The sequence below is a fragment of the Marmota flaviventris genome, chromosome 12 (assembly GCF_047511675.1).
Source record: "Marmota flaviventris isolate mMarFla1 chromosome 12, mMarFla1.hap1, whole genome shotgun sequence".
Classification (NCBI taxonomy): Eukaryota; Metazoa; Chordata; class Mammalia; order Rodentia; family Sciuridae; genus Marmota; species Marmota flaviventris.
Window position 1 is genome coordinate 108,018,079 of NC_092509.1, and position 25,704 is coordinate 108,043,782.

The window sequence follows — 25,704 nt, forward strand, 5'->3', positions numbered from 1 at the left end:
GAGGCTGAGGCAGGAGGATCACAAGTTCAAGGCCAGCCTTAGCAACTTAACAACACCTTTCTCAAATAAAAAGGGCCAGGGTGCAGCCCTGTGGCAGAGCACCCCTGGGTTCAATCCCCAGTACCATAAAAGGAAAACTCAATGTACTACTTACTCCTCACAACTTTTGAAGAGAAGGGCTCAAGTCCTCCATAACAGCCCCAACTCCTTCTGTGTTTCCTGCTAGATTCTGCCACACCTATCATTCACCAACACACCCAGGGCACCCAACCCCAAAACGTTAAGGAAAAAGCCAAGCACAGTCGTACACTCTGTAATCCCAGGTGCTTGCGACGCTGAGGCAGGAGGATCATGAGCTCTGGGGGATGAGGCTCAGTGGTCAAACACATCTGCCTTCCATCCCCAGTACTGGGGGAAGGGGGTCTGAACCACAGGGGACCACAGAAAACAACCCCCAAAGCTACAAAGACCATGTTACTGTATGAAGGACAGAGAATTCGCCACTTTGGAAGCTATCACAAATTATCAGGGCTCATCCACCATGAGAGAGAGAGAGAGAAGGCAGTCATGCTTTGAACGTCATGACCATCTTTGACTAATCTGTGAAACTGAAGTGCTGCTGGCTAACTCTTGTTTAGACCCACACAAGTATTCCAACTGGCATGGCGGGTCCAGGAGCAGCTCATGAGCAGCAGAGCACCTGTGGGCCTTGCACCTGGCCTGACTGGCCTCATACAGCAGCAGGGCCCTCTGCACACCTCACGCAGTGGTGCACAAACACGCACCTGCCACAGGAGCCAGCACCCTACTCCTGGGCCTCGTCCAGTGAAGGAGCACCAGGCCACAGGGGTGTGCAGGAGCACTCGGATGTGTGCAGGAGCACCCGGGGAGCTCTGCGAGCAAGGGCTGCCCAGAGGCCCTCCCCCTGCGCCCCAGCAGGAGGCTGCCGGTGGTCTCGACCACCTGGAATCTCCAGTCAGGCAGAGACAGAAGGAAGGAAGAAAAGAATACCGCGCCACCCCTACTACCCTACATGTGACAGAGCTGCAGGAACAGAAAGGACCTGGTGGCTAGTGGGGTGAGGGACAAGGGGACCTGTCTTAAAGCCCATGCAGTGAAGCGGGGAGGCTCAGAGAGGCTGTGTGTGAATCTACAATCACCTCAAAATAAAAAGCACAGTGAACATAAAATGAACGACCCTCTTCTGCTTTTTGTCATTTATAATCCCAAAAACTCAGCCCTCACCTTTCAAAATTCCTTCTTCCTCAAAGTACTGCTAATTAATAATTGATTGGTGTGAACGTCTCTTTCCCTTGGGGCAGACTGAATTGGAAGTGGGAGCCCGGGACAGGCGGTGGGCTGAACCTCTACCCTCCCAGAACCTCAGCATGTGACCTGGCTTGGGAAAGGTCTCGCAGGTGTGATAAAGATACCAATCTGAGCCAAGATGATCCTGCACTAGGAATCAGGACAGGTGAGGGTGCAGAGAGGCAGGTAGAGTCGCACCAAAACAAGTCTGGGACTGGGGTCTGTGCCAGAAACAGCCCCTGGCCAGAGAGAAGCGTGGCCACTCTCCTGCCGACCCCCCAGATTTGGTTCCTCTGGACTCAACTAAGGTCACAAATCTCTGTTGTTTCAAGTCTGGAGGGATTTGTTCCAGCAACCCGTGGAAACTGATACACCTGCCAGATTCAATTTGTTTAAAAGTTTCCTTTCATTTTTTGGTACCAAGGATTGAATCCGGGTGCTTAATCACTGAGCCACATCCCCTAGATCTTTTAACTTTTATTTTGAGAGGTTCTTGATAAGTTGCTTGAAGCCTCACCAAACTGCCAAGGCAAAACTTGCAATCCTCCTGTCTCGGCCTCCTCAGTCACTGGGCCACCAAAGGAGGTCTGGGTTTTTTTCAAGTCACAACAGATGTGAGGGCTTCCTTCTACTAAGTACCCCCGCACCATTTTTCTCCCCTCCCAGAAGACACATGCCCATAAAGACTGTGCATGTCGTTACAGTTGATAATCTTTTCTTGCATAACTGCTTACTCTGATAGTAAACGCTTCTCTGGAACTCCTGTGCCTGCTTCACCAAGCACCCCAGTTAAATCATTATCACCCACATGAAACAGACCCGCTGAGCAGACGGCGTGCTGTCCCCTGGGAGACAGGAGTTGTGCAGATCCAGCAGTGAGCTTCAGAAGTCTTCAAAGCCAGCAGCAATCACTCTGGGCAGACGTGTGAGCAGCAGCATCTCAGAGCTTCTGCCTCAGAAATGCCCAGGGCGCTTCTGGACAGAGTGAGTTTTTAAGAAGTAAGACAAGGAGAACCGCCCACCCACCACATGGCATCCAAGGAAAATGCAGGTGGCTCTAGAATCAGTCTGGGTGCTCAGGACAGGACGGGACCGACTGCACCACACTGGTGACACTCACGCAGCTCGCCCTCCCAGAGTGCTGGCATCCTGTGCACAAAGCTGTCGGCATGGAACAAAGGCTCTGAGGAGCGCGTCTCCAGGGCGCGTCCAGTTCCCTCTACCACCACTCTGCACAGTCCACCGAGAACGTCATTTCTGGAACTCTGCTGGAACCTTCATGAGGCACCCACTTATTTCCTTCACATCTAGGAGACTGCACAAGACATCCTCACGGAGCTGAACCAAGACACTGCTGAAACCGCACCACGGTTATAACTCAAGCCCCAGGGAAGAACAGCACCCCGTCCTTCTGTTCAGTTCTCTCCTGAGAAAGCAGGGACCAGAGCCAGCTCCCCACCCTACACTGCCCTTCACCAAACAGCTGCAAAACCTCCAGGGCACAGCCCAAACTACAGTGGGAAGAAAAGGAAGTCTCGGGCAAAACCAATCACAAGGTAGTCCCTTAACAGGCAGGTGGAGCCAAGCGCAGGAAGCACACCTGTCATCCCTGCGAAGGCAGGAAGTTCAAAGCCAGTCTCAGCAGCTTAGTGAGACCCTTTCTTTAAACAAAAATAAAAAATAAAAAGGGCTGGGGATGGGGATATGGCCCCACGGTTAGGCAATGCTGGGTTCGATCCCCAGTACCAAAAAAATAAGAGCAGGTGGTGGACCCAGAAAATGGTCCATGCATAAAATTAAAGCCAGAGCACTGTAGTTGTGGTAGGGTAGAGTTAATGGCTGAAAAAGAGCAGCTCAATCTACACCGAGATCATGAGGAACTACAGGGAGGAGTCATGCAATGAGTGGGCCCTTCAGAAACAGTCTGAAGTCGTGGGGGGGCCACAGCTGGGGCTCTGGGCAGCAGGCAGGGTGAAGGCTTGGAGTGAGGGGAGGAAGCGCCACCCTGCCAGAGGCACAGGCCTCCAGGAAGAAAGGCAGGGGAGGTTTCTCCTGAGGCCCCGCTGGAGGGCTGCAGGGGAGACCAGCAATTTGGAAGAGCAGGTTTTACAGTAAAAAGATGAAGGGCATTGAAAAGAAGGGGCTGGAGAAATGGCCGTCTTCCACAAGAACCCAACACCCAACCGGAGGGATTTCCACACCAAGGTGGCTGAGCAAACAGGGATCACAAAGAACAACACAGGAAGAGGTAGCTCTGCTTCCTCTCATCATAAAAGCTGCAGTGTAATAGCTGGGGTGGGGGGGGGGGGGATAGAGAGACAGAGAGAGGGACGGAGGGAGGGAGAGGGAGAAGAAGAGGGAGAGAAAGGGGGAGAGAGGGAGAAGAGGGAGAGAGAGAGGGAGACAGAGAGAAAGAGAGATAGGGAAAGAGAGACAGAGACAAATAAGTAAAACAAACAAGTCGGTGTGGTGGCCCACGCCTATAATTCCAGCAACTCTGGAGGCTGAGGCAGGAGGATCACAGGTTCAAAGCCAGACTTAGCCACTTAGCAAGACCCTTCTCAAAAATAATAAGCAAATGAATAAATAAGAATAAATAAAGTTCCTTCCATAAACTTGGAGAGGCAGGAGGTGAAAGAAGAGAGAGCCATTAGGAGAAGGTGACCTAACTGAAGTTATTCCCACCAAAAGTATGTAGAAACCAACTCACAGCCTAATAAAGTCTTATAGGGAGGAATAAAACACCTCGCTCTACTCTTGTATGTTCTAAGTTCATCTCTTTGGTGTCCTTTTCTGATGGAACTCAACAAGGAACCACATAACAAGGGACTCATCATGCAGCCTACAACATCTTTCACCTTTTCACCAAAAGGTGGAAGATGGAGAAAGGAGCCAATATGGCAGCCACTGGTTACATGAAGCCACTGAGTATTCAAAATGTGTCCAGTCTGAATTGAGGTGTGCTATGTGCTAAATAGACTTTAGACTCCAAAGAATTACTAGGACAAAGAATGAACATGAAATATCTTACTAACAGTTATTTTCTTTGCAAATTATGTTGGTAATCCATTGGGTTAAGTGAAAATATATCAAAATTAATTTCTCTATTTTTTAAAAAAGTAAAGGAGAACAAGGTAACATTCTGTATCTTCACTATAGTACTACATATCCATATTTATATTGTCATTTTTATGTTATCAAAATTCATATAACTATAAAACTAAATAGGGCAAATTATACCACATAACTTATATCTCAACAAACATGACTTTAAAAAGAAATCTAGTCCATGAAGTGTTTTAACAGTATTGAGCACATACTGACCACCTGATAAATAATGGTATTATTATAATTCATTAAAACAACCAGCATCAAGCCGTTTCGTAGTGGGGTAGAGACGGGGAGCATGGGAGGAATAGACGAACTCTAGATAGGGCAGAGGGGAGGGAGGGGGAGGAAGGGGGCATGGGGTTAGGAATGATGGTGGAAATGTGATGGACATCATTATCCAAAGTGCATGTACGAAGACACAAATGGTGTGAATATACTATGTATACAACCAGAGATATGAAAAATTGTGCTCTATATGTAATTGTAATGCATTCTGCTGTCATATATAACAAATCAAAAATTTAAAAAAAGAATAAATAAAGGCAGAGGATATAGCTCAGTGGAAGAGCACTGCTGGGTTCAATCCCCAAGATAACTTCTGTATCTTCATATATCCAATTTATATTGTCATTTATTATATTTTATTTTAAAAAAGAAAAGAAAGAGTTGGCTTCTTCCTTTCATAAAACACAAACGTATGTGCTACTGAGCTACACTACAAGCCCATTTTGTTTGAGACAGGGTTGCACTAAGCTGCTGAGGCTGGCCTAGAACTTTCATGGGTCATAAATTCTTTTTCAGTCAACTATCTTTCTACTTTAAAGAAATATTTTGTACTGAAATCTGTTAATTAATGGCTGATTGATCTTAGTTTATTTTTCTGGTTTTTTTAAATCATGTTGTACTTAGGAAAACATCCTCATCCTGAGATCTCTCTCCTAACGCCCCTGGCTTGCCCATTCCATGCCTTCTCTCTTCCTCTCCAGGGGCTCTCACCCCCGAGTCCTCACACAGATCACAGAGGGCACCAACCCAGCGGCCCCCAGAGTCCTGATCACCTGCTGGAAGTGAGGGCTGAAGGGGGGTGGGTGGAGGCACTTCCTGTAGTCACAAGGCCTGGCACGTGGCAGCCAGGCTCCCCTGTGAAGCAGGGGGCATTTCCCACCCCAGGCAGGGATTTTCTGAAGGCGGGGGTGGTCCAGCTGTCACTGCCAGAGCAACACCTAAATGGCCTGCTCTGCAGACGTGCACCCCCAGGAAACCCACACAGACCCGAGAAACAGCCCCTGAGCTGGAGGCGGACATGAGCAGCTCCGCCTCGCCGGGCTCCTTGTCCCGCCTGCGCCAGCCCTGCAGAAACCCCGCAGAAGCCCCCCAGAAGCCCCTGTGCCGCTGTCTGTCATCCCCAGGAGCAGAGCCCCATGCAGGTCCAGCTCTCGGAGCCTCTGAGGGCGGAGCGTGGCCTCCACACAACAAAGCTGCCCTTCAACAACGGACAGTGAGCTCGCGTTCGTGCTGCCCCCTTCTTCATGCACACGTGGAGGTCACCTCAACACAGTCAAAGGCCTGCAGTGGCGAGCACCAACGTGGCAGAGCATCGGTGACTTGCTGGCACCTAGAGCACTTCTTGCTGGTGAGACGTCATCAGAATCAGCGCTCCTGTGAAAACGGGCGTTGTGACAGAGGAGGAAGGGAATCAAGGGATGGGGTCCCACCCTGGGGACCCGAGGAGCTCCTACAGCTCAACCACGCAGGACCTGGCAGGAAACTGGCCACAACCGAAGGGCTTTCTCCAAAGAAGGCCGGTGACTCTGCAGACCCCTCAAGAGAGACTTCCGTAAGGTTCAGCGGTTTTCTGTTTAACTGCAGCCCGTGTGTCCCCACCTGGTCAGCCTCCCCACACACTCTGGAACCACTTCCCTAGTTTATGTCCATTTATTAACATCATTGGTCAAAAAAAAGAAAGAAAGGAAGGGAAAAACATGAAAGAAGCGCGGAAGGAGTAGTGGCAGAGACACAGTGGAACACCTGCAGAGTCCCTGATTTAAGTTTTGCTTGGGGCCATGAAGTTGGTGTTACTTTTCTGGAAGCAGAATGGTTAGGAAGACTCACAGCCTGTCTGAATCCAGATGTGGTTTCTGGGCTCGGATGAGGTGGCTCTCCATCCTCGAGTCTCAGCCTCTTTATCTGTAAGACAGCCAGCCAGGAGTCCCCCATCTGACACAGGCACATAATCAACACTGGGTAGGCCTGAGGCCTACACAGCTGACAGGTGACAGTCGAGAACTGACACGTTGCTGCTGTGTCTGCAGTTTGTGCTTCCTGGAATCCCCGTGTGGAAATCAGACCCACAAGGCAATGGTAGGGACACAGGGTGGGGGGCAGTGATCCTTCACAAATGGGATTGGTGCCCTTGTACAGGGTGCTGGAGCCACATGCAGACACACGACAAGCCCTTGTGACGCAGAGAACTGGCTTTGCCTGACACCAAGGCTGCTTGCTGTGGCTCTGTCGAGGACCTCCAGCCTCCAGAACTCGGAGAAGTAAGTTCCCACTATTTGTTAACTACCCACTCTAAGGTGTTTTGTTACAGCAGCCCAGAGAGACTGAGGGTTGCTTTATTTTCTTTTTTCAACAAAGAGCAGTTTGAAGCACCAACATACTCCTGGTAAAGGGTCAAGCATTTTAGGTTGATCACACAGACTTGGGCAAACTGCCACGCGGTTCCAAAGACGCTAATGGAAAACAAGTGAGTGAAACACAGTGAACAGATATGGCCTGAGATTAAGAATCCACTCTGTATAAATGTCCCACACCACCACAGTGGGGAAGGGACCTCAAGGCCCACAGCCACAGTCCTCTCCCCTCCTACCGACAGTGGCAAAGGCAGCTCAGAAACAGTGGTGTGTGGTCCCAAAAGAGAGAGAGGACGGGGAGAGGGGTAAGCACAACCATGAAGGCGGAGAGGGGGCCAACAGCCTCCCGCAGGCAGTGGGCCTGCACTGAGCACCGGGGGCTGCCCCATAGCACAGCAGGGGCCTGGGCTGCAATGAACTACAATGAGCCCAAGCCTCTGCAAACTGAGCTGCCTCTGCACAGCAGCAACCCCAAGGAGTGACAGCTGGCCACCCAAGTGTCTAAAGGAAAAGGCAGGCGTTTCCTCCCCAGATCTGAGCTCAGGAGGGACTTTCAATCCCGTTGCTCTTGTGACAGGGTATTACTTAGGTCTCAAAAGCAGAAGAAAGTTCTGGGACCTGGGCCCTAAGGGCAGGATGTCACTTCACGGAGCAGGAATGCTCAGGATAAAGAGGTTACTCAGAGACTGGAGAGGTGCAGTCCAGGTGAGCCGAATCAGACAGTGGCCAAGGGCAGCAGCGGACTCCAACAGGAGGGAGGCGATGGCTCCACACTACAGTTGCTCCTCTAGACATCCAGAAAAGCCAGGGGCCGCAAAAAGCATCAACCTCCACTCGCAGGCTTCCAGCAGCCTCCTCTGCTGGACAGCATTCACTAGGGACACTTGTCCCAGGAAGTTCAAAGTACAGGTGGAATGTGGCTTTTCACATAGATTTAATTTCAGCCCTCCGTCCCTGTGCCTAATGTGCAACTCTGAACTTGACCTTTTTTATTCTTCAAAACACAGTTATGAAACATGTTGCAGCAATAAAAGCAGTCCCAGCAGAGGATTCACGCTGGCGGCCGGCGCCGACCTGGAGAATCTGACTCATGAGTCACCCGGCCCGACTCTGCTGCTAACCAGGCAGCACCCACAGCCTGGAGTGACAAACACATCAACGGGGCCAGCTCCCCCTGCACTGTCACACGGTGCACACAGCTGGAGTGCCTGGCCCCGGGGTCACCCACCTCACAGCAACTCATCTGTCCCCGCATGAAGGGTCCTACAGCCCACTGTACAGGGAGCAGCTTCTGGCAGGGAAGGGAGAGCCCCTGTGGCCCAGAGCCTGTTCCTCTAGGCGGCAGCCCTTGGGCTAAGGCATGGCCTGAGCACCAGGCGGGGAGTCTACTCAGGGGCCTACGGAGGGGCAGGAAGCAGCAGCTGCTCACTCAGCACAGCCTGTGACAAGTCCAGACACTTCTATGGCAAAGCCTGGCACAGCCACAAACCTTCCTGGACGCGGCCACTCTCTAGGGACAAGTTCCCAGAGGAGCAGAGCAGCTGGCTGCTTACCTGCTCACCCAGCAGCAGACAGTGAGTTAAGGCAAAGCTGCAAGGGGGCAGACCCGGCACCGTCGCCACTCTGCTTGACCCCCAGGAAGGGAGGGGCGTCAACAGACCCCCCCACACACACACAGGAAGCTCAGGGCAGGAGCGAAGTGGGCAGACCCACAGGTGCTTCCTGGAACCCCTGACCAGTGAGCAGCCTCGGGTGGCTGCTTACCTCTGAGCCTCCACCTTCTCCCCCGTGATAGAGGACCAGCACACCTTCCCTCTCAGGATGGAGGACACAGAAATTTCAATCTCTGTGCACCCTGATCAGTGGCTGGAATGCTCCACCACTGCTGCTAGTCCTACAGGCCCACCCCGTGCACACCTGGCATGCCCTGAACTCATGTTTTGTGGTGGTCTGGAAGGAGCAACTCCAATCCTGCTACTACACCCACCCCCTGCAGTCTCACAGCGCTGACCCTGGACTCCCTCAGTCCCTCCAGCAGCGGTGCAGACCTGGCTCTCTCCCCTCTGGGAGCACTCAACCTTTCCAGAGCGGGGACAACACTGGCAGCCTAAGGAGAAAGCTCAGAGGGTTGAGGAGGAGACGCAGGCCACGGGATGGGGCACACCAACAGCAGGCACCAGTCTGGGCCCCAGGAAGGACACGTGGAGGCCAGCAGTAAGGGCACAGTCAAAGCTGTGCTTGGCAGCTGTCAAGCGGCCCCACGGCTGCACCTGCCTCGCTTGGGCTGCGTGCTGGGCGTGGGCACCACTGCCGCTCAAGCCCTCTCCACCCTGCACCACTTCTGCTGCCCCTTCCACTGCGGCTCAGGCCTCTCCCCCTAGGCACCCCTGCTCAGCTCTCCCCACCAGGCCACTCCCCACCGCATCGTCAGCAGCTCTCTCCTCTGTCTGCAGCCAGGAACCAGGAGGCGGCAGGCACTCGGTGCTGGCAAGTGCACGCATGACTCAGGTGGCACCTGCTGCAGGCTGCCAGGGCCTCCTGGGCTCCAAGTGGTGGCAGAGGCAGCATTCAGAAGAATGCTCAAACACACCACCCCTCACAAGACTGACTCAGGATCAGCTGGGAAAGCAGGCGGGAGGAGTAGCCACACCTGCTCTTCTGGCCCCTCAAACCTCTGCAGAGACCTGAGCAGAGGCGTCAACAGACCCCCCTCACCCAGGAAGCGCAGGGCAGGAGTGAGGTGGGCAGACCCACAGGTGCTTCCTGGAACTCTGCTTCTCATCGGTGTCAACACGGGCCAGGAGTGAGAGAGAAACCCACAGGGCCCCTTGAGGCCCCACGCCTAACTCTCAGACTCTGGTGGCACACGCCTGTGATCCCAACTTCAAGGCCGTCTCAGCAACTTAGTGAGACCCTGTCTTAAAATAAATTTTAAAAAGGACTGGGAGTGCAGCTCAGGGCTAGAGCACCTACCTAGCATGTGTGAGCAAGGCCCTGGGTTCCATCCCAAGCACACCACACACACACACACACACACACGCACGCACGCACGCACGCACGCGCATTCTCAGGCTCTGAAAACATGTTCCACTTGTCACCTGCACTGCCAAAGGAGTGACATTCGGCTCTGGAAGTGTGTTCCAATTAATTACCTACTGAAGCTTTCCACTCCCACCAGGTAAGCCCAGAGCTCATGGGCTAGGAAAGTCAGTCAAGTTGCTCCTGGCAAACCACACCAGCAATCTGATGCCACTAGGGTCACAACCCTTGGCCAACTGGTTGAAATCATCGTTAAGTCTCTTGTCCCACTGGTCACTCCTCTGGCCAACTGCAGGACATACATACACAGGACTGTCAAACAAGAATTAAGACTGAAAACCAAGGACTTAGAGGTTGAAATCAAAAGACTTTTTTTTAAAGCTCAATGCCTTTGAAGCTCATCACAAGTTACTTAGAGAAAGACTGGGGTGCAGCTCAGTGGGAGAGCACTCGCCTGGCATGTGAGAGGCCCCACGTTCACTCTCCAGCACCCTGAAAACAATGCCATTGTAGGAAAACACACAACAAACAAAACTCACCTAGCACGCCAAATGCCAGACACCAGGAACACAGCAGGCACTTAATGTTTGCTGAACAAATCAATGCAGCAGATGGAAACTAGTACCAAAAGGTACCAACTACTTTTGATGGACCCCATCAGTTTCACAGAAACCAGGATTTAAAGAGAAGACTCAAGTACTGGCTACTCCACTGCCCAGTTCTGTGACCTGGGCGAGACGCCGATCTCTGAGCCAGTTTCATCACCTGTGACAGGTGTGGACATATATCTTGAATAACATATAACCCATTAGTGCTCCACATCTGCTAATTCTACCAACTGCAAATCCAGGCTATCATCTGCAAAGGCCGCGGGTGCAACACATGCTAGTGTGTGCGTGGCCCTAGTTCCATCCCAGGCACCAAAATCGAATCCAGTGAGGTTATCAGAAGGGTCCATACCACCCACTAGTTGCCCATCTGCCAGTTCAACCCAGCCCTTCCTTGTTCCCTAGACACACTGTAAGAGCCACTCAGCGCTCATACCGTATGAAGTACTGCGTGCCGCCTGGGCACGACTCAGTGTGAAGCAGCCTGTGCACGCGGTACATGCACAGACTGCGCCATTCAAGGACTTAAGCGTCCGTGGAAGACATTCGTGCATTACACGTCTCACCACACATAAAGATCCTAAAATGCAATACTTGATACCCTCTACACTACAAGACATTTCACCTTATCCTGAAGCGTTCTTTATGGTTTAAAAACATTTCACATCTGTTTTCATAATTTGTCCTCAGAACACCTGGGTGCCATAGACAAGGTCAGACCCTTGCACTTGATAGAGATGATAAAAAACTATGAAGGTCAGTCAACTTCACCAGAGTGCATGGTGCAGAAAGGAGAATCAATGCATAACATTTTCTTTCTCTACTCTGTGCCCCACACTCATCAGGATAAGGAAGCAGCCCCCAAGTCTCCACCCAGCCTGGCCCACCCCCACCAAGCCCTCTGGAACCCTGCCTTCCCACCCCAGGTGGCCCCAGCCAGCAACTTCCAGCAGATGCCCCAGAACAAGGCTCCCAGGGCACACGCTCTGCTGCCCATGGTGTTTAGATGCCCGTGGGAACCAGAGAGCAAGCAGCTCAGAGGGTGTGTGGTTTAGGCAGGGCACTGGAAAGCAACTGGACATGCAGGAAGGCCACTCCCCCTCCCGCCTTGTGGGTCCTGAGTCTGCGAAGTGTATTCAGCGCGCAGCTGTTCTGCAGCAAGACGGAGGAGGACCCAGCGCTACAAACACCTTATTTTGGGACATCTCTGCAGCAACATAAAGGGAGAAGATTCAGACAGGAAGGAGGAATAGGTGTTTATGGAATTAATTCAGAAAGCTTGACACATTTGCAGGAAAAACACAAGAAGAAAGGAAAGAGTCTGAGGGCCGGAATGAAGAATGAAAGGCAGTATTTATAGACCAGAAAAGATCTGATGTGGAAAAAAAGCAGCTTCAGAACAGAGGGATGAACAAACCAAATATCAACACTGGAAGACCTAGCACAGGGCTGGGGACTGAGCTCAATAGCAGAGCGCTTGCCTGGCACATGCGAGGCCCTGAGTTCTGTCCTTGCCCCCACCCTGGGGTTGGGGGAGTGGGGAGGATGCTTTAAAAATCTAAAGAGATTCAAAATATGCATTTTCTACAGGAGGCCAAGCTAGCAGGGTTCGGCCTGACTCTAAAGAAGCAGGTAGGCTGAGAGGGCATGGCTCCTAATAGCCAGCACAAGGTCAGGCTGGTGATGACCTCCGGTGATCTTGCTGGGGTTCGGGTGGGGGGTTGCAGAACTAGTTGGCCTCCCTGGACACCGAGGAAGAAAGCCAACCAATATCCAAGGACCAGATGCCACTGTACACCTCTCTCTGCTACAGGCCCGCCACGCCCGAGACCTGCATGCTGCCACCCTCCCTCAGGAACCCCCTACGGGTCTTCAGCTGCAGCTAGAGCCTCAAAGTAGAGCGAGGACAGGCGCCTTGGCTCAGCCTGCTCCAGAGCATGTGCTTCTGACTGCACAGCCCTAGCGCACAAGGCTGGTCAAGCTCAGCACCTGAGAATCTAAACTATTCAGAAAACTCTGAAAGGTGAGATCTTTACATTCAGGGAACCAAACACAACTGCTCCCAGGCGGGCAGCTCAAGAGCTCCGGGCTTGACTCACCCACAGTCCCAAGAAGGCAGCTCCCATCTCCAACTGTGCGTGCTCAAGGAAAGACAGACACCGACAGGGCGTGGAGCCCATGAAAGGCTCCAAGACACCCTGAGCACCTAAACCCAGTAGGAGCCCATCATCTTCATGGGGGGCGGCAGGCAGCACAGGCGAGCTCCAGCTAAGGCAGCCCTGGGGTAGGCAGGATGCTGAAGCCCAGACTCCTCCTGGGGGAGACCCTTTCTGCACACACTTGTGCAATGGAAGACAGAGAACCAGTGGACTCAAGAGACAGACACAATACTTGGCCAACTTTTTAAAAAATAAACATTTGGCATGTTTTATTTTTCAGGAAGACAAAGAAAAGTCAAATGTGCCTGATGAGTTGAGGGTTAGACACATAAGAGAAACAGACCTTTCTCCTTACTTTGCAAACACAGGTAGGCACCAAAAATCACTGAGATGACCTGCGGTACACCAACTTGCTCTCCAGCACCTGGATCTCCTGCCCCCTTGCTCATTAGGTCCCAGATGAAGACAGTACTCACAACAGGGGTCTCCAAGCACTCGCCTGAACCCAGACCCACTCCCATCTTAAAGCTTGTTCTCCATGATCCACAAAACTGGTGTCCACAGGACAAGCTGGAACAAAAGGAGCAGCTCAGAAGAAAAGAAACCAGGGCCTGGAGCTGGAAGGGCAGCCTCAAGGGGAAGTCCACTCTGATGTCCAGGCGATGTCTAACTGCCCAAGAGCCAGGCACAGAATCCCAGCCACTTCCACACAGCTGTGGGACACCTCCAGGGCCACCGATTTCCGGCCCAGTGTGGCCACACACCCGTATCCACTCTACCCACGTAAAAGCCTCCCTTGGTTGAGTCCAGAAAAAGGACTTAGCACGACCCAAGAGACAGCGAGAGGAAGGAAAAGGGCCTGGGGTCTCCTGGGAGTGGACAGGTAGGTCACTGACAAGGAGCTTTAAAACCCTGGGAGGGTCACGTGGTAGTAACATAGGACCGAGGGCACACAGAGTAACACAGCAGCAACCTTACCAGCTTGGCTTCGATTCTTCTAGGGGAACTAAGCCAGACCTACCAGGTGTCTGGGTTGGGCTGGGGTCACCCTAAGAACCACACCCAGATTCATTAAAAAAAAAAAAAAGACTAGGGATGCAAAATCAGATTCCAAATGTTGGGAAGGAAGCTGAGGCAAAAAGACGCAAGACCTGTGCTTGGGGGCCAGGTGAGGAGACTAGACAAGTCACAGGGAGAAAGCCGCTCTGACCGGGGGTCCTTGCCCACACCTGCGTCTCACTGTCCCCATGCCTGGGGCACCATCCCTGTCACCAGGCACACCAGGCCAGATCCAGAGACAGATCACAGCGACAAGATCTTGTGCTTCCTTCTCAACGACCTGGCTTGGTGACCAGAAGCACCCTCAAGACTACTAGAGTCTCCTCAACCCCCACCCAAGATAGGTGCCTGCTCCGGGCGGCACAGTGGCCTCAGGGTCTCCTTGCTGTTCCATGCGTTTCCTGCCAAACATCTCACCTGTTGACCTGGCCAACCTGAGTAAGAAGCATTGGCAGCCAGGCCCACTCACATGGTGATGACCACCTGAAGGCCCATGACTCGCCAGCAGCTGCTCAGCAAGACCTGGTCAAGGCTGGGTTAAAGATGCGGAGCTGGCACTGTGGCCACACCTGTAATCCCAGCCACTCGGAAGGCTGAGGCAGGAGAACTGCAAGTTCAAAGCCAGCCTGGCAATTTTGCAAGACTCTGTCCCAAAATAAGAAAATAAAAAGATCTGGGATGTAGCACAGTGGCAAAGTGCCCCGGGGTTCAATCCCCAGTAGCCAATAAAAAGCAGTGGAGCAAGGCTGTGCACCAGAACAGAGGATGGGGACAAGAGGGCACTCCACCTGGTCCTGACTGCCAGGACTCCCACACCCCTCACCATGACCTTCTCCAAGACTGGTCACCAACTCCCAAGAAGCTTAGGGCCAATGCCAAGAAAAGCAAGCTGTTAAGCAGAACTTTGTGGGTCTCTGTCCCTGCAGGCCTTGCCACTGAGGCTCCACCTATAACTCGGCCCACACAGTAGCCTCCTCAGGAGGAAAGTGCCGGGCCCTTCTCCTCTCACTGACTGCCAGACCCCATAGCCACTTGATCCTGAAGGCCTCAAAGCCCCAGCCAGGGCCCTTCGGGGCTATATCATTAACTGCAGACCCAGAGAAACTCTGCGTGGGTTCTGGGTTCCCACCCCTCTGCAGGTCCGGCACCCACCACTCGGCCAGGTGCGACACAAAGACGTTTGCCCTCCGTGTGGGTTCCCAGCCCAACGCTCTCACCACCTGACCTCCTCTGCCTGGTTCACTGCAAACACCGGAGACCCACAAAACCACAACTCGCCCTTCTCCCCCAGCACTCCCCACTCTGGGTCAGGGTACCAAGGAAATCAAGGCGGTCATTCCCACCATGCACCCAGGGCTCGTCTGACCCTTGAGGCACCTGGAAGGAAGCGCTGCCCTCCCTCCTACGCCCTTTGCCCTTCAGACCATCCCACTTCCTCAGGCTGGGCTCGGTGTGTCCACAGCCAGCAAGGCAGTCCCACTGTGCCTTCCCTGTGACCCACTGGTCTGCTGAGGTCCTCCAGCCTCCCATCCAACCCACCACAGCTGCGGGGAGTCTTTGTCACCTCCTATTCATGGGTGACACAGTAGCAATGAAAACTGAGCCCAAGACAGGAAGAGTGGCCAGTATCCAGAAATGAAAGAGAGTTGGGGGTGGGGGGTGGCACATACCTGCAATCCCAGCAACTCAGGAGGCTGAGGCAAGAGGATTCAAATTCAAAGACTAGTCTCAACAAAATTAAAAGGGCTGGGGATGAGCTCAGTGGCAGAGCACCTGGGGTTCAACCCCCAGTACCACAAAAATACTACTACTACTACTAATAATAATAATAATAATAATAATAATGTACTAAGAAGTTGTTTAACCTCTAGCAAGTCTTCCTGATAAATAATAATAATAATAATAATAATAATATACTAAGAAGTTGTTTAACCTCTAGCAAGTCTTCCTGAGACTCCAGATTGCTTAATGGGTAGAAAGAGTACCAAGGAGAAAACGAGGGCGCCATCAGACAGCGCCGTCCCTCCTGGTGTCTCTCAGGATCACAGGCCTGTCCACCAGGGCCTGTCCACCTGAGCCCTCCTGTGATCCGAGAGCGTGTGCGGGCAACGTGGCTGAGCCGAAGCCTGGCACCCTGCAGAGGCTTTGGTACAGCCTCACCCTCCACAGGCGGGCAGCAGCCAGCCCAGTGCCGGGGGAGATGGCCACGCAGAGCGTGTCTAACAGGAGGACACGTGAAAGGAGAACAACAGAAGAGCCCAGTGGCCGCCTCGGGGGTGGAGGGAGGCTGCGTCCATCCTGACTAGCAGCCCGAGCCGGCAGTTTCCCTCCCCAGCCAGACACTTCCCGGGTGCTGTGCACAAGCAGCCCTCCGCCACCTTCTCGGCGACCCTCTGCCAGGTCTTCCCAGTCCGCAGAGCAGGCGTGGACGGGGACCCATCTCCCAGCGAGGAAGGCTGTCAGGAGCAGGCCTTTTCAGACTTTTTCCAGAGTATTCCTTCGCAGCTAGATTCTGATGATGTACCCGCACACCCCATCTGGAAACAGCAACAGCCACTCAAGAGGATGTCCCAACAAGCGCAATGGTACCTCCTGTGACCCCAACAGCTCAGGAGGCCGAGGCCCTAAAAAACTCACTGACACCCTGTCTCGAAATAAAAAGGGCTGGGGCTCAGTGGTTGAGCACCCCTGGGTTCAATCCCTGGTGCCAAAAATAAAGGAACCAACAAGAGGGTGTGAGCTATTTCCACATCATGATACAGGCTCAGGAGGAGACAAGCCCTGACGGAGGACCCTGTGCTCTCATGAGCAGCCGTCCAATCGCCTCCTCTGGTTTTTCCAACCCACCTCGCTTTCTAGATCAGAAGCGCATGCACGAGTGTGGGCACACAGAGACACGGGTTTCTCCTGTGTCCAGTCACTTCCAGGACCTGAGCCAAGAAGGCGGGCGTATTCTGACACGCAGATCAGAAGAGGCTCGCTGTCCTCGTCCTGGGACCTGGGGTGCAGTGCCCCCCCCCCTGTGAAGTTCTGCAGCCCATCCACAGCCCCAGAGGAACCACAGAACTCCTGCTCTGCCGGGAGGGCACACAGGACGCAGCCACCTCCAAGATGATTAAAAAGCAACAGCCCCCATCCTCATCAGCAGGGAACTGTGGGAACTAGGACCGCTGATGACATGGCTTGACGCGCTGTGCCCACAGGTCTCCATGTTGAGGCTGGGTCCTCCGGGGAGCCACGTTGGGGAAACCTGGAAGAGGTGGGGCCCCATGAGCAGCAGTAAGGATTTGGGGCACTGCCCTCAGAAGAGATGAAGGTGTTCTCATGGGACCAGGGTGGTCTCCTGAGCGTGCTGGTTTCACAGGAGCAGGCCTGACCCCTCCCCTCTCGTGCTTCCGGTCTTTCCAGATGACCTCTCCCTCTCACACACGTTCCCACCATGATGCCAAAGGTTGAGGCCCTCTCCAGAGGCCGTAGTGATGAGGCCACTAGATCTTGGATTTTCAGGATCCAAAACTGTGAGCTAAATAAAACCTTTTTCTCTATATTATCCAGCTTCAGGTATCTTGTTATAACAATAAAAAATAGACCGATTCAGTCAGCAACCTAAATTCCAAAAAAGCCACGTCCTTAGTTACCAAGAGATCTTAACTTTCTTTCTGATAGATACCATTTTCTAACAAGAATCAACCGAAGAGGGGTGGCAGCAACAATCAGTAGGGACACTAGGTCCCCAAGACACTGCTGATGGGGCTGGAGACCGTCACTAATGCAAAACAAGCTCAGCTCCAGTTCATTGTCCCCACCTCAAGGGACACAATCCCCCAGGGAGTCTGGAGAGAAAGATCCTCCTAGAGGAAAGTTCATGAACAGAGCCCACAACTGTGCCTAAAGGAATATTCTAATTGAAGACGAGGAAGACAGGCAAGCTCCTGGGCTGGCCTCTGCAGCCTGCCTTCCTCCTCCCAAGCCCTGGGAGGGATCTTGCCCTCTGGGCGACAAGCAGCAGCCTCTCCCACCAGCATTCCAGTGGGGCCCATGAGAGCAGTCTGACAGCATCTGCCTGGAGACAGACAGACCCGGGAAGAGGGCACAGTCCACAGGGATGCCCCTCTTCAGAGGTCAGGGCAAGCAGGCTGGGCTGGGCTGGGCTTCTGACCAGGGGCCATAAACTGAGAGGCAAGCTTAATCCCTTAGTGTAGCTCACAAAGCCCAGAGCAATGATGTCCTTAGCCCCCTCTACTTATCACAAAGGGCACCAGTGATGGCCTGCTGGAAGGGACAGGGCTCAAGGCCCCTGGGAGGAGCAGGAGCCCCAGTGCCCTCTGGTGGTGCCACCCTCCAGGCTCCTGAGGCCTGCTGTGGGGTTTGTAGGAGGTTTAATGACACGGGCACAGCAATCACATCATGGGTCACAGTGACCAAGTCAGACTTCAGCCTCTCTGCCATGCCTGGAGCTGAGGAGTGGAGGCTGTAGGCTCCTCCTCTCACCCCCGCTGATCAACCCTCAACCTGAGGGCACGAGGAGCCCACCAGAGTTGTCTGGTTGGAATGGAAGCTGCTCTGTCCCTCAGGAAACTCCCCGGGATTCAGGAGCTGTCCCTCACTAAGAGTCACGAAGGTCTTAGGAGCTCCGAGGCAGGAACTAGGGCAAGGTTTCAGAGGAATACGATAGAACCGAAGACCCTCCTTCCAGCTCTGCAGTGGAGCTCCAGGACCTGGGCCAGCACCAGGGTCAGGCCAGGGCACATCTCTCGCGCGGCAGTGCTGCAGGGGCTGGGGGACTCCCTTCACCTGGAGCCCCCAGTGCTGGGTCCACATCCAGGCGGCCAGGAGCAGCCTGGCTGCTAGGGTCTGAATTCAGGCCCCACTCGCCGGGTCCAGCACTCAGGATGCTGCTCCAACGGGTCTGTGCTGTCACCGGAAACCGGGACCACGGGAGCTTGGAGAGAGGCCCCGTGCCACACCTAGAACAGCACCTGGCACGTGGCCATCACAGAAGCACACTGAGGAGGCCGCTAATCAACACCAGTGATCCCAGGTGCCCAGGGATGGAGTAAAATCAGATAAAGCAGAGTGGCCTTGGGCACTCCACATTCTGCAAACACTTTACAAGAGCAGGTCACTTTTGATTAGGAAAAAATGTGGCAAAATGTGATAAAAGTTGTTCCTTCTGATAAATTAAAAGCCCTCAAAAACTCTGTGGGCCACCAACTTCTTGAAACTCGAACATCTGCCCAAGAGCACAACAGAAAAGAAACAGCTTCTGCTACCGACACAGGGTTTGTTTACAGCTGGCTCTTCCAAGGCCCACACATAAGATCAACTTCTCAGACCTTGAATGTAAGAATGAGAAGGAAAAAAAAGACTTTGGCCCCAGCACAGTGGCACACACCTGTAATCCTGGCAGCTCTGGAGGCTGAGGCAGGAGACTGCGAGTTCAAAGCCAGCCTCAGCAACAGCAAGGCGCTAAGCAACTCAGTGAGACCCTGTCTCTAAAATAAATACAAAATAGGGCTGGGGATCTGGCTCAGTAGTCAAGTGCCCCTGAGTTCAATTCCTGGTGCAAAAAGAAAAAAGACTGTGATGAGCCCCACTATTACAACCCCACATTCATGTCAAACAAACCCGACACATTTGCTCTGGTCCCTTTGAGCAGGTGCTGCATTCTGAGCACCAGGATCAGAGACCTGAGGCAGAACTCGGCCTGCTGGCAGGGTGATGCAGCAAACAGCACGGCGGGGCGGGAGAGGACCACTTGGTGGGAGCCTCCTCGGGGACTGCAGTGGCCAGCAGAACACCTGCAAGGCCAGGGCACAGCTGGAGGGGCTTTGAAGAGGAACAGAAGTGGCAGGCGGCAGGTAAGGGGTGCGCTGGGCAGGTGCAGCCACAGTGCAAAGGGCCCGGGGGAGGGCCGTGAGGTTGGGCACAGCAGCCATAGCAGCTCAGGTGAGTGACCATGGCAGGCCGGGAGAGGAGCCTCACTTGGCCTTGGGAGGAAATGCTGACCGCGTACTCAAGGGAAAAGAGAGCCCGCTGAAGGATCCCACAGGAGCCCAGCGTGATCAGTGGTGATCACGTGATCAGAGACCTTTGATGCCAAAGATCCCTCCAGCAGCGAAGTGGGAAATGCTCTGGAGGAGTCCAGATCCCAGATGAGGATCTGCCACTGGAGAGCTACCCAGGCAAGAAAAGATGGATGTGGGCTGGGAAGGGAAGTAATTTGGAGAGAAACTGACAGAGGATGGACAGCATCCGCCGCCCAGGTAGACGTGAGAATGTGGAGCCCAGGAGGGCAGCGGTAACAGGGGCTCTGCCTGGCCTGGCCGTGTGTGGACAGGAGTCATGGGCACGCAGGAGCCGTGCTGGGAGCAGCAGGGTTTGGGGGTTATCAGGACAAACGCAGTGCACCAAGTGGAAATGCTTGGTGGCAGCTAGATGGACGAAGAAGGCCCCGGGGCAGGAAAGAGCCAACCAGAGAACCCCTGAGAAATGGAAAGCAGAGGAGCAGAAACCAGAGCGGCTGGTCGGTGCTAAAGCACAGCACACCTAGGCAGCGGGAAGGAGCGCAAGGGGCAGGCGCCGAGGCCAGAGCAGGGAGCCCTGCGGCAGGACAGCGGGGACCCCAACTCCACAGGAGAAGCTTCAGGGCAGTGCCAGCCCCTGGCCCTCCTACCACACAGTGTGCAGACTGCACCGCCTGCTGGGCACCTGTCACAACCCTGAGAGCCTGAGACAGACCAAGAGGCTGGGGACACAGGACGGACAGGCTGCACCCCGGCACCTGCAGTCTAGAAGTCGCCATGGCACAGAGGGTGGAAGCCCCATGAGACCAGCACAGGCAGAACTGTGTGGTTCAGGTCCTCAGAGGCCACCCACACCCTCCTGGGCGGGGACATGCTGGACGTGGAGCTCGCGAGGCAGAGGCTTTGCTGTTGCCTGTGGCAACCCAGCCCCCCAGAGCGCCCAGCCCACTGCTGAGACCGTCACACGTCCCCCAGCCCGCACCTGAGTGAAGGAAGCAGGACAGAGTGAGAGTGCAATTGGGACAGAGGACGGCAGACTTGGCCAGCCACTGCATGTCCCCATCTCTCGCCTCCCTCCGTTCAAGACTAGCTCCTGGGAACACAGCCGGCCACACTGCCTGCCCTCCCTCCAGGAGGCAGTCAAGAGACCTGGGCTGCCGGGTACAGGCCTGTGATCCCAATAACTTAGAAGGCCAAGGCAGGAGGACTGTGAGTTCAAGGCCAACCTTGGCAAGACCTTGTCTCGAAAAAATAACAAAATAAAAAGGGCTGGGGGGCTGGGGATGTGGCTCAAGTGGTAGCGCGCTCGTCTGGCATGCGTGCGGCCCAGGTTCGATCCTCAGCACCACATACCAACAATGATGTTGTGTCTGCCGATAACTAAAAAAAAAAATAAATAAATATAAAAAATAAAAAAAAAAATAAAAAAAATAAAAAAAAAAAGGGCTGGGGATGTGGCTCAGTAGCCGAGCACCCCGGGTTCAATCCCCTGTGCCACAAAAAATGAAAAAAAGGGTTTTTCCAAAGGTAATGTTAATAAACTGGTTTTTCATCCCCTAATTAGACATGATAAAACAAGTTACCTTAAGTCTCTTAAGAAAAGTTCAACATAACTATGGAAAATAGCTAAAACTGGTAACAAGAGAATAAGAAACCACTTAATCCCACTCCAAAAGGGTACTCAAAGCCTGCTCAGGTGTGGACCTTCCAGCAAGTAACAAAGGCCCGCCCTGAGCCATCAGCGTCACCTCAGTCAGTGAGAACCACCATCAGGCCCAGCCCTGCATGCTACTGGGGCCACACCCAGCAACCCAAGACTGACCAAGCTAGACAGCAGGATGGTTCAGCGGCACACAATGGCTCCAGCACTGTGCTGCCTTCATGGAAGTTCTGAGAATAGTTTGGCTCCTTGTCACAAATTTCAACCAAGTTGGGAAGAAAAAGCAGTCAGGCGGGGACGTAGACAGGCATGGCTCTCCAAAGACTTCTTTCCCCAACCCCGTTGAGCCAGCTTCACCCAGGAAGCACTTTCCCAACAAACTCTCTGGAAGTGCAGACATCTCAGGCTTCAATTCCACTACTCCAAACAGGCCTGTGGCTCAGCAGGTGCCACCAGTCTTGGGACAGGCCTGGGTGGGGTTCTCGGAAGCCAATCCCAACACCATTTCCATGGCAAGCCTGGGATCTCCTGATGGCCTCCTCCAGAACCAAATGGTGGGCCTGCAGCTGGCTCTGCTGGTGTCCTCAGTAGCTGAAACACAAAGGCTGGCTGGGCTTGCACTTCCTCTAGAAAAGCATTCACCGGTCCCCTGGGGCCACCACGATACCACTCAACATTCTGCTCCTCCCACTCCCAAGAGACACCCAGATGGCATGTCCCCGCCCAGGTGGGTGTGGGTGGCCTCTGAGGACCTGAACCACACAGTTCTGCCTGTGCTGGTCTCTTGGGGCTTCCACCCTCTGTGCCATGGCAACTTCTAGACGGCAGGTGCCGGGGTGCAGCCTGTCCGTCCTGTGTCCCCAGCCTCTCCGTCTGTCTCAGGCTAACAGAGGTGTGACAGTTGCCCAGCAGGCAATGCAGGTGGGGGAAAAGGTAGCCAATGACTGATCAAAAAGTGTTGAGAGCCACAGTTTAGTCAGAATGACGCCTGGCATTTTGCTAGAGGGAATGGTTGAAAGGTGACCCTGCTCTGGGATTAGGGTGGCTCCGGAATTAGGGCGGAACCTGGGGGGGAATAGGGAGGCCCCAGGATTAGGGCGGCTCTGGGATTAGGGCAGATCCTGCTGGGATTAGGGTGGATCTGCTGCTTCAGGCGCCCACTATGCCCTCTACTTTGGAGTTCCAGGAGTTTTCCCAGGGTTCTGAGAGAATTGGAGCGCGGAGCCAGATGGAGATAGTGTGTTCCTGGGAAGTGTGTGCAGAGTGCTGGTGAGAGATCAGGAATAAAGGTTGCTGTTTGAGCCTACAAGGCTGTGTGGCGGCTCCGTTATTTAGTGCCCATCCAGACTGCGGCATTTGGTGGCCCGTGTGGGGAACGCCTGAAGCTTGGAGGTAAGTGAAATTGCTCGCCCCTGAGGAAGAGCGAGAGAATGGGTGACCATTTCAAAAAACAATGTGTTCTTGTTTTGATTTATTTGGTTTTTATTTCAAGCTGCCTGTCCCTAGAATTTTCTCAGGCAAACTGGGGAAAATGGTTGGCTCCAGGTTTGAAGTTATTCACCCCTGAGGAACAGATAGAGATAGACCACAAATGCACATGTCAAGAAGATAGAAAAACTGATACAACGGTTTTTTTGTTCCATTTTTGTTTCATTCTGTATCGGTTTTGTTTTGTGGTAGTTTGTTGGGCGTTATCTTTATAGTAGATCAGAAATTTAGTAAAAAACAAACCGAAAGAATGTTAAGTAAACTGTTAGAGGTTCAGACTATGGTAGATCAAGTAAAAGACAAAGTCTCTCAAGTTAGTCAGACAGAAGAAGAAAATTTAAAGGAAAAGAGGCTATCAGAAAAAAAGTTGCAACAGGAGGCTGCTACTAACACCTTTCTACCACCAGAGGGCGTAAGTGTCCAACCAACAGCTCCACCTATAGAGACAACATATGCTGTGGGGCCCCCAACCCCCGTAGTTGATAGATGGGATCCTGAGACAGGACCTCAAAGATTAGCATGCCCTGTATCTGAACAGACAGGAGGGCAGCGAATTCACAGTACTTTAGAAATTTCAAAAAGTGAAGCAGCTAAAAGAGGCTGTAACAACCTGTGGTCCCCAAGCACCCTTCACTGTAAGAATGGTCGAATCCATTACCAACTTGGACATCACGCCAGCAGACTGGGCTAGCATGTGTAAAGCTGTGCTAAATGGAGGGCAATATTTGTTATGGAAGGTTGCCAATGAGGAATTTTGCACGGAGACGGCTAGGCGAAATGCAGCAGCCGGATATCCTCAGAGAAATCTAGATATGTTGTTAGGAAAAGGACCTTATGAGGATCAGCAGCAACAAATTAGATATGATCCTGCTATATATTCACAAATTGCTGCAGATGCAGTTAGGGCATGGAAGACTTTACTAGGACATGGAGATTTTCAAGGTCAGCTATCTAAGGTAATACAGAGAACTAATGAACCTTACGCTGAATTTGTAGATAGGCTTCTTCAAACAGCTTCCAGAATTTTTGGGGATACAGAACAGGCAATGCCATCAATAAAACAACTGGCTTATGACCAAGCAAATCGTTGCTGCAGAGAGGTCATTAGACCATGGAGACATGAAGATTTAAACACATATATTAAATTATGTAGAGACATTAATGAACAAGGGCAAGTCTTGGCAGCTGCAGTACAACAGGCTTTAGATGCCAGGCCAAAAACATGCTACAATTGTGAACAAACAGGACATTTTAAAAGGAATTGCCCCATAGAAGGAGGGTTTAACAAAACTAAGGGATAGAATACCGGGTATTTGCCCACGATGCCATAGAGGGAGACATTGGGCTAATGAATGCCGTTCTCAAACCACCATAGAGGGTACTCCATTATCAAAAAACGGACAAGGACCAAGTGTTTACCCACAATATCGTGGAGAAAAGCATCAGGCTCCATTGCCAAAAAACGGACAGCAGGGCCCAATGCGCCGAGGCCCACGACCACAAATATATGGGGCAATGGAGAAACCTAGCAACACCATCAGGGTAGTGCCCAGGACACATTATCCATTAGATCCCTCATCAGACAACCCAGAGGGAGCGCAGGGTTGGACATCTGCACCTCTACCAGAGCAGTACTAACTCCAGAGATGGGAGTTCAAATCATTCCCACAGGAGTAAAAGGACCTCTTCACCAAGAAACAGTAGGATTATTATTGGGACGGAGTTCTTCCACTCTAAAGGACTTATGAAAAGTCCTGGGGTAATTGATCCCGAATATGAAGATGAAATAAAAATTATACCAGTTCTCCAAGAGGTATATCAGTAATTTCACCAGGAGATAGAATAGCACAGTTATTAATAACACCCAGCCTGCATGATAAATTTTCCAGCCGAACTATAGAAAGAGGTTCCAGGGGATTAGGCTCCACAGGTGTAGATTGGGCTATGCTTTCTTTAAATTTAGATTCTTGCCCCATGCTAAAACTAAATATTCAAGGACATAAATTTAATGGGCTACTTGATACAGGTGCAGACCTTAGCATCATCTCTCATCAAGAATGGCCAAAACATTGGCCATTACAACAAGCCACTCAAACGCTTCGAGGTCTAGGAGTGGCAACTAATCCCCATGGAAGTGCAATAGTATTAGATTGGAAGGATCCTGAAGGATGTGAAGGAACTATACAGCCATATGTATTGGATCATCTTCCTATAAATTTATGGGGACGACATGTCCTAGATCAATTAGGTTTGACATTAACAAATAACATCAATCCAAATGCGCCCACTATTAGGGTTAGACAAGGTTTTAGGAAAGAAAAAAGATTAGAAGAACAAGAACAAGGTATAGCAGCACCAATTCAAACAGATCAAGGAATAAATAGAAATGGATTGGGTTTTCAGAAGGGGTGACTGAGGCAATAAAAATTACTTGGAAATCAGAAAGACCAGTATGGATTCCTCAGTGGCCCCTGACTAAAGAAAGGATACCAGCAGCCCATGATCTGATCAAACAACAATTAGCGGAGGGACATATACAACCTTCCGTATCTCCCCATAATACTCCCATTTTTGTCATTAAAAAGAAATCTGGTAAATGGAGATTATTGC

The 25,704-nt window shown here is 52.3% G+C and overlaps 1 protein-coding gene across 3 annotated transcripts in view; it reads right to left on the bottom strand.

Annotated features, from left to right (window-relative positions):
• Uck2 (uridine-cytidine kinase 2) overlaps window positions 1–25,704 on the bottom strand; it is a 58,273-nt gene that overhangs the window by 18,689 nt on the left and 13,880 nt on the right. The window contains exon 1 of one of the 3 annotated variants that reach the window (XM_027922871.3): window positions 6,532–6,651. The exons of the other annotated variants lie outside the window; for them this stretch is intronic. Coding sequence (XP_027778672.2) covers window positions 6,532–6,651 — 120 coding nt within the window. Of the gene's footprint in view, window positions 1–6,531; window positions 6,652–25,704 lie in introns of those variants that run through there. 3 annotated transcript variants of the gene reach the window in all.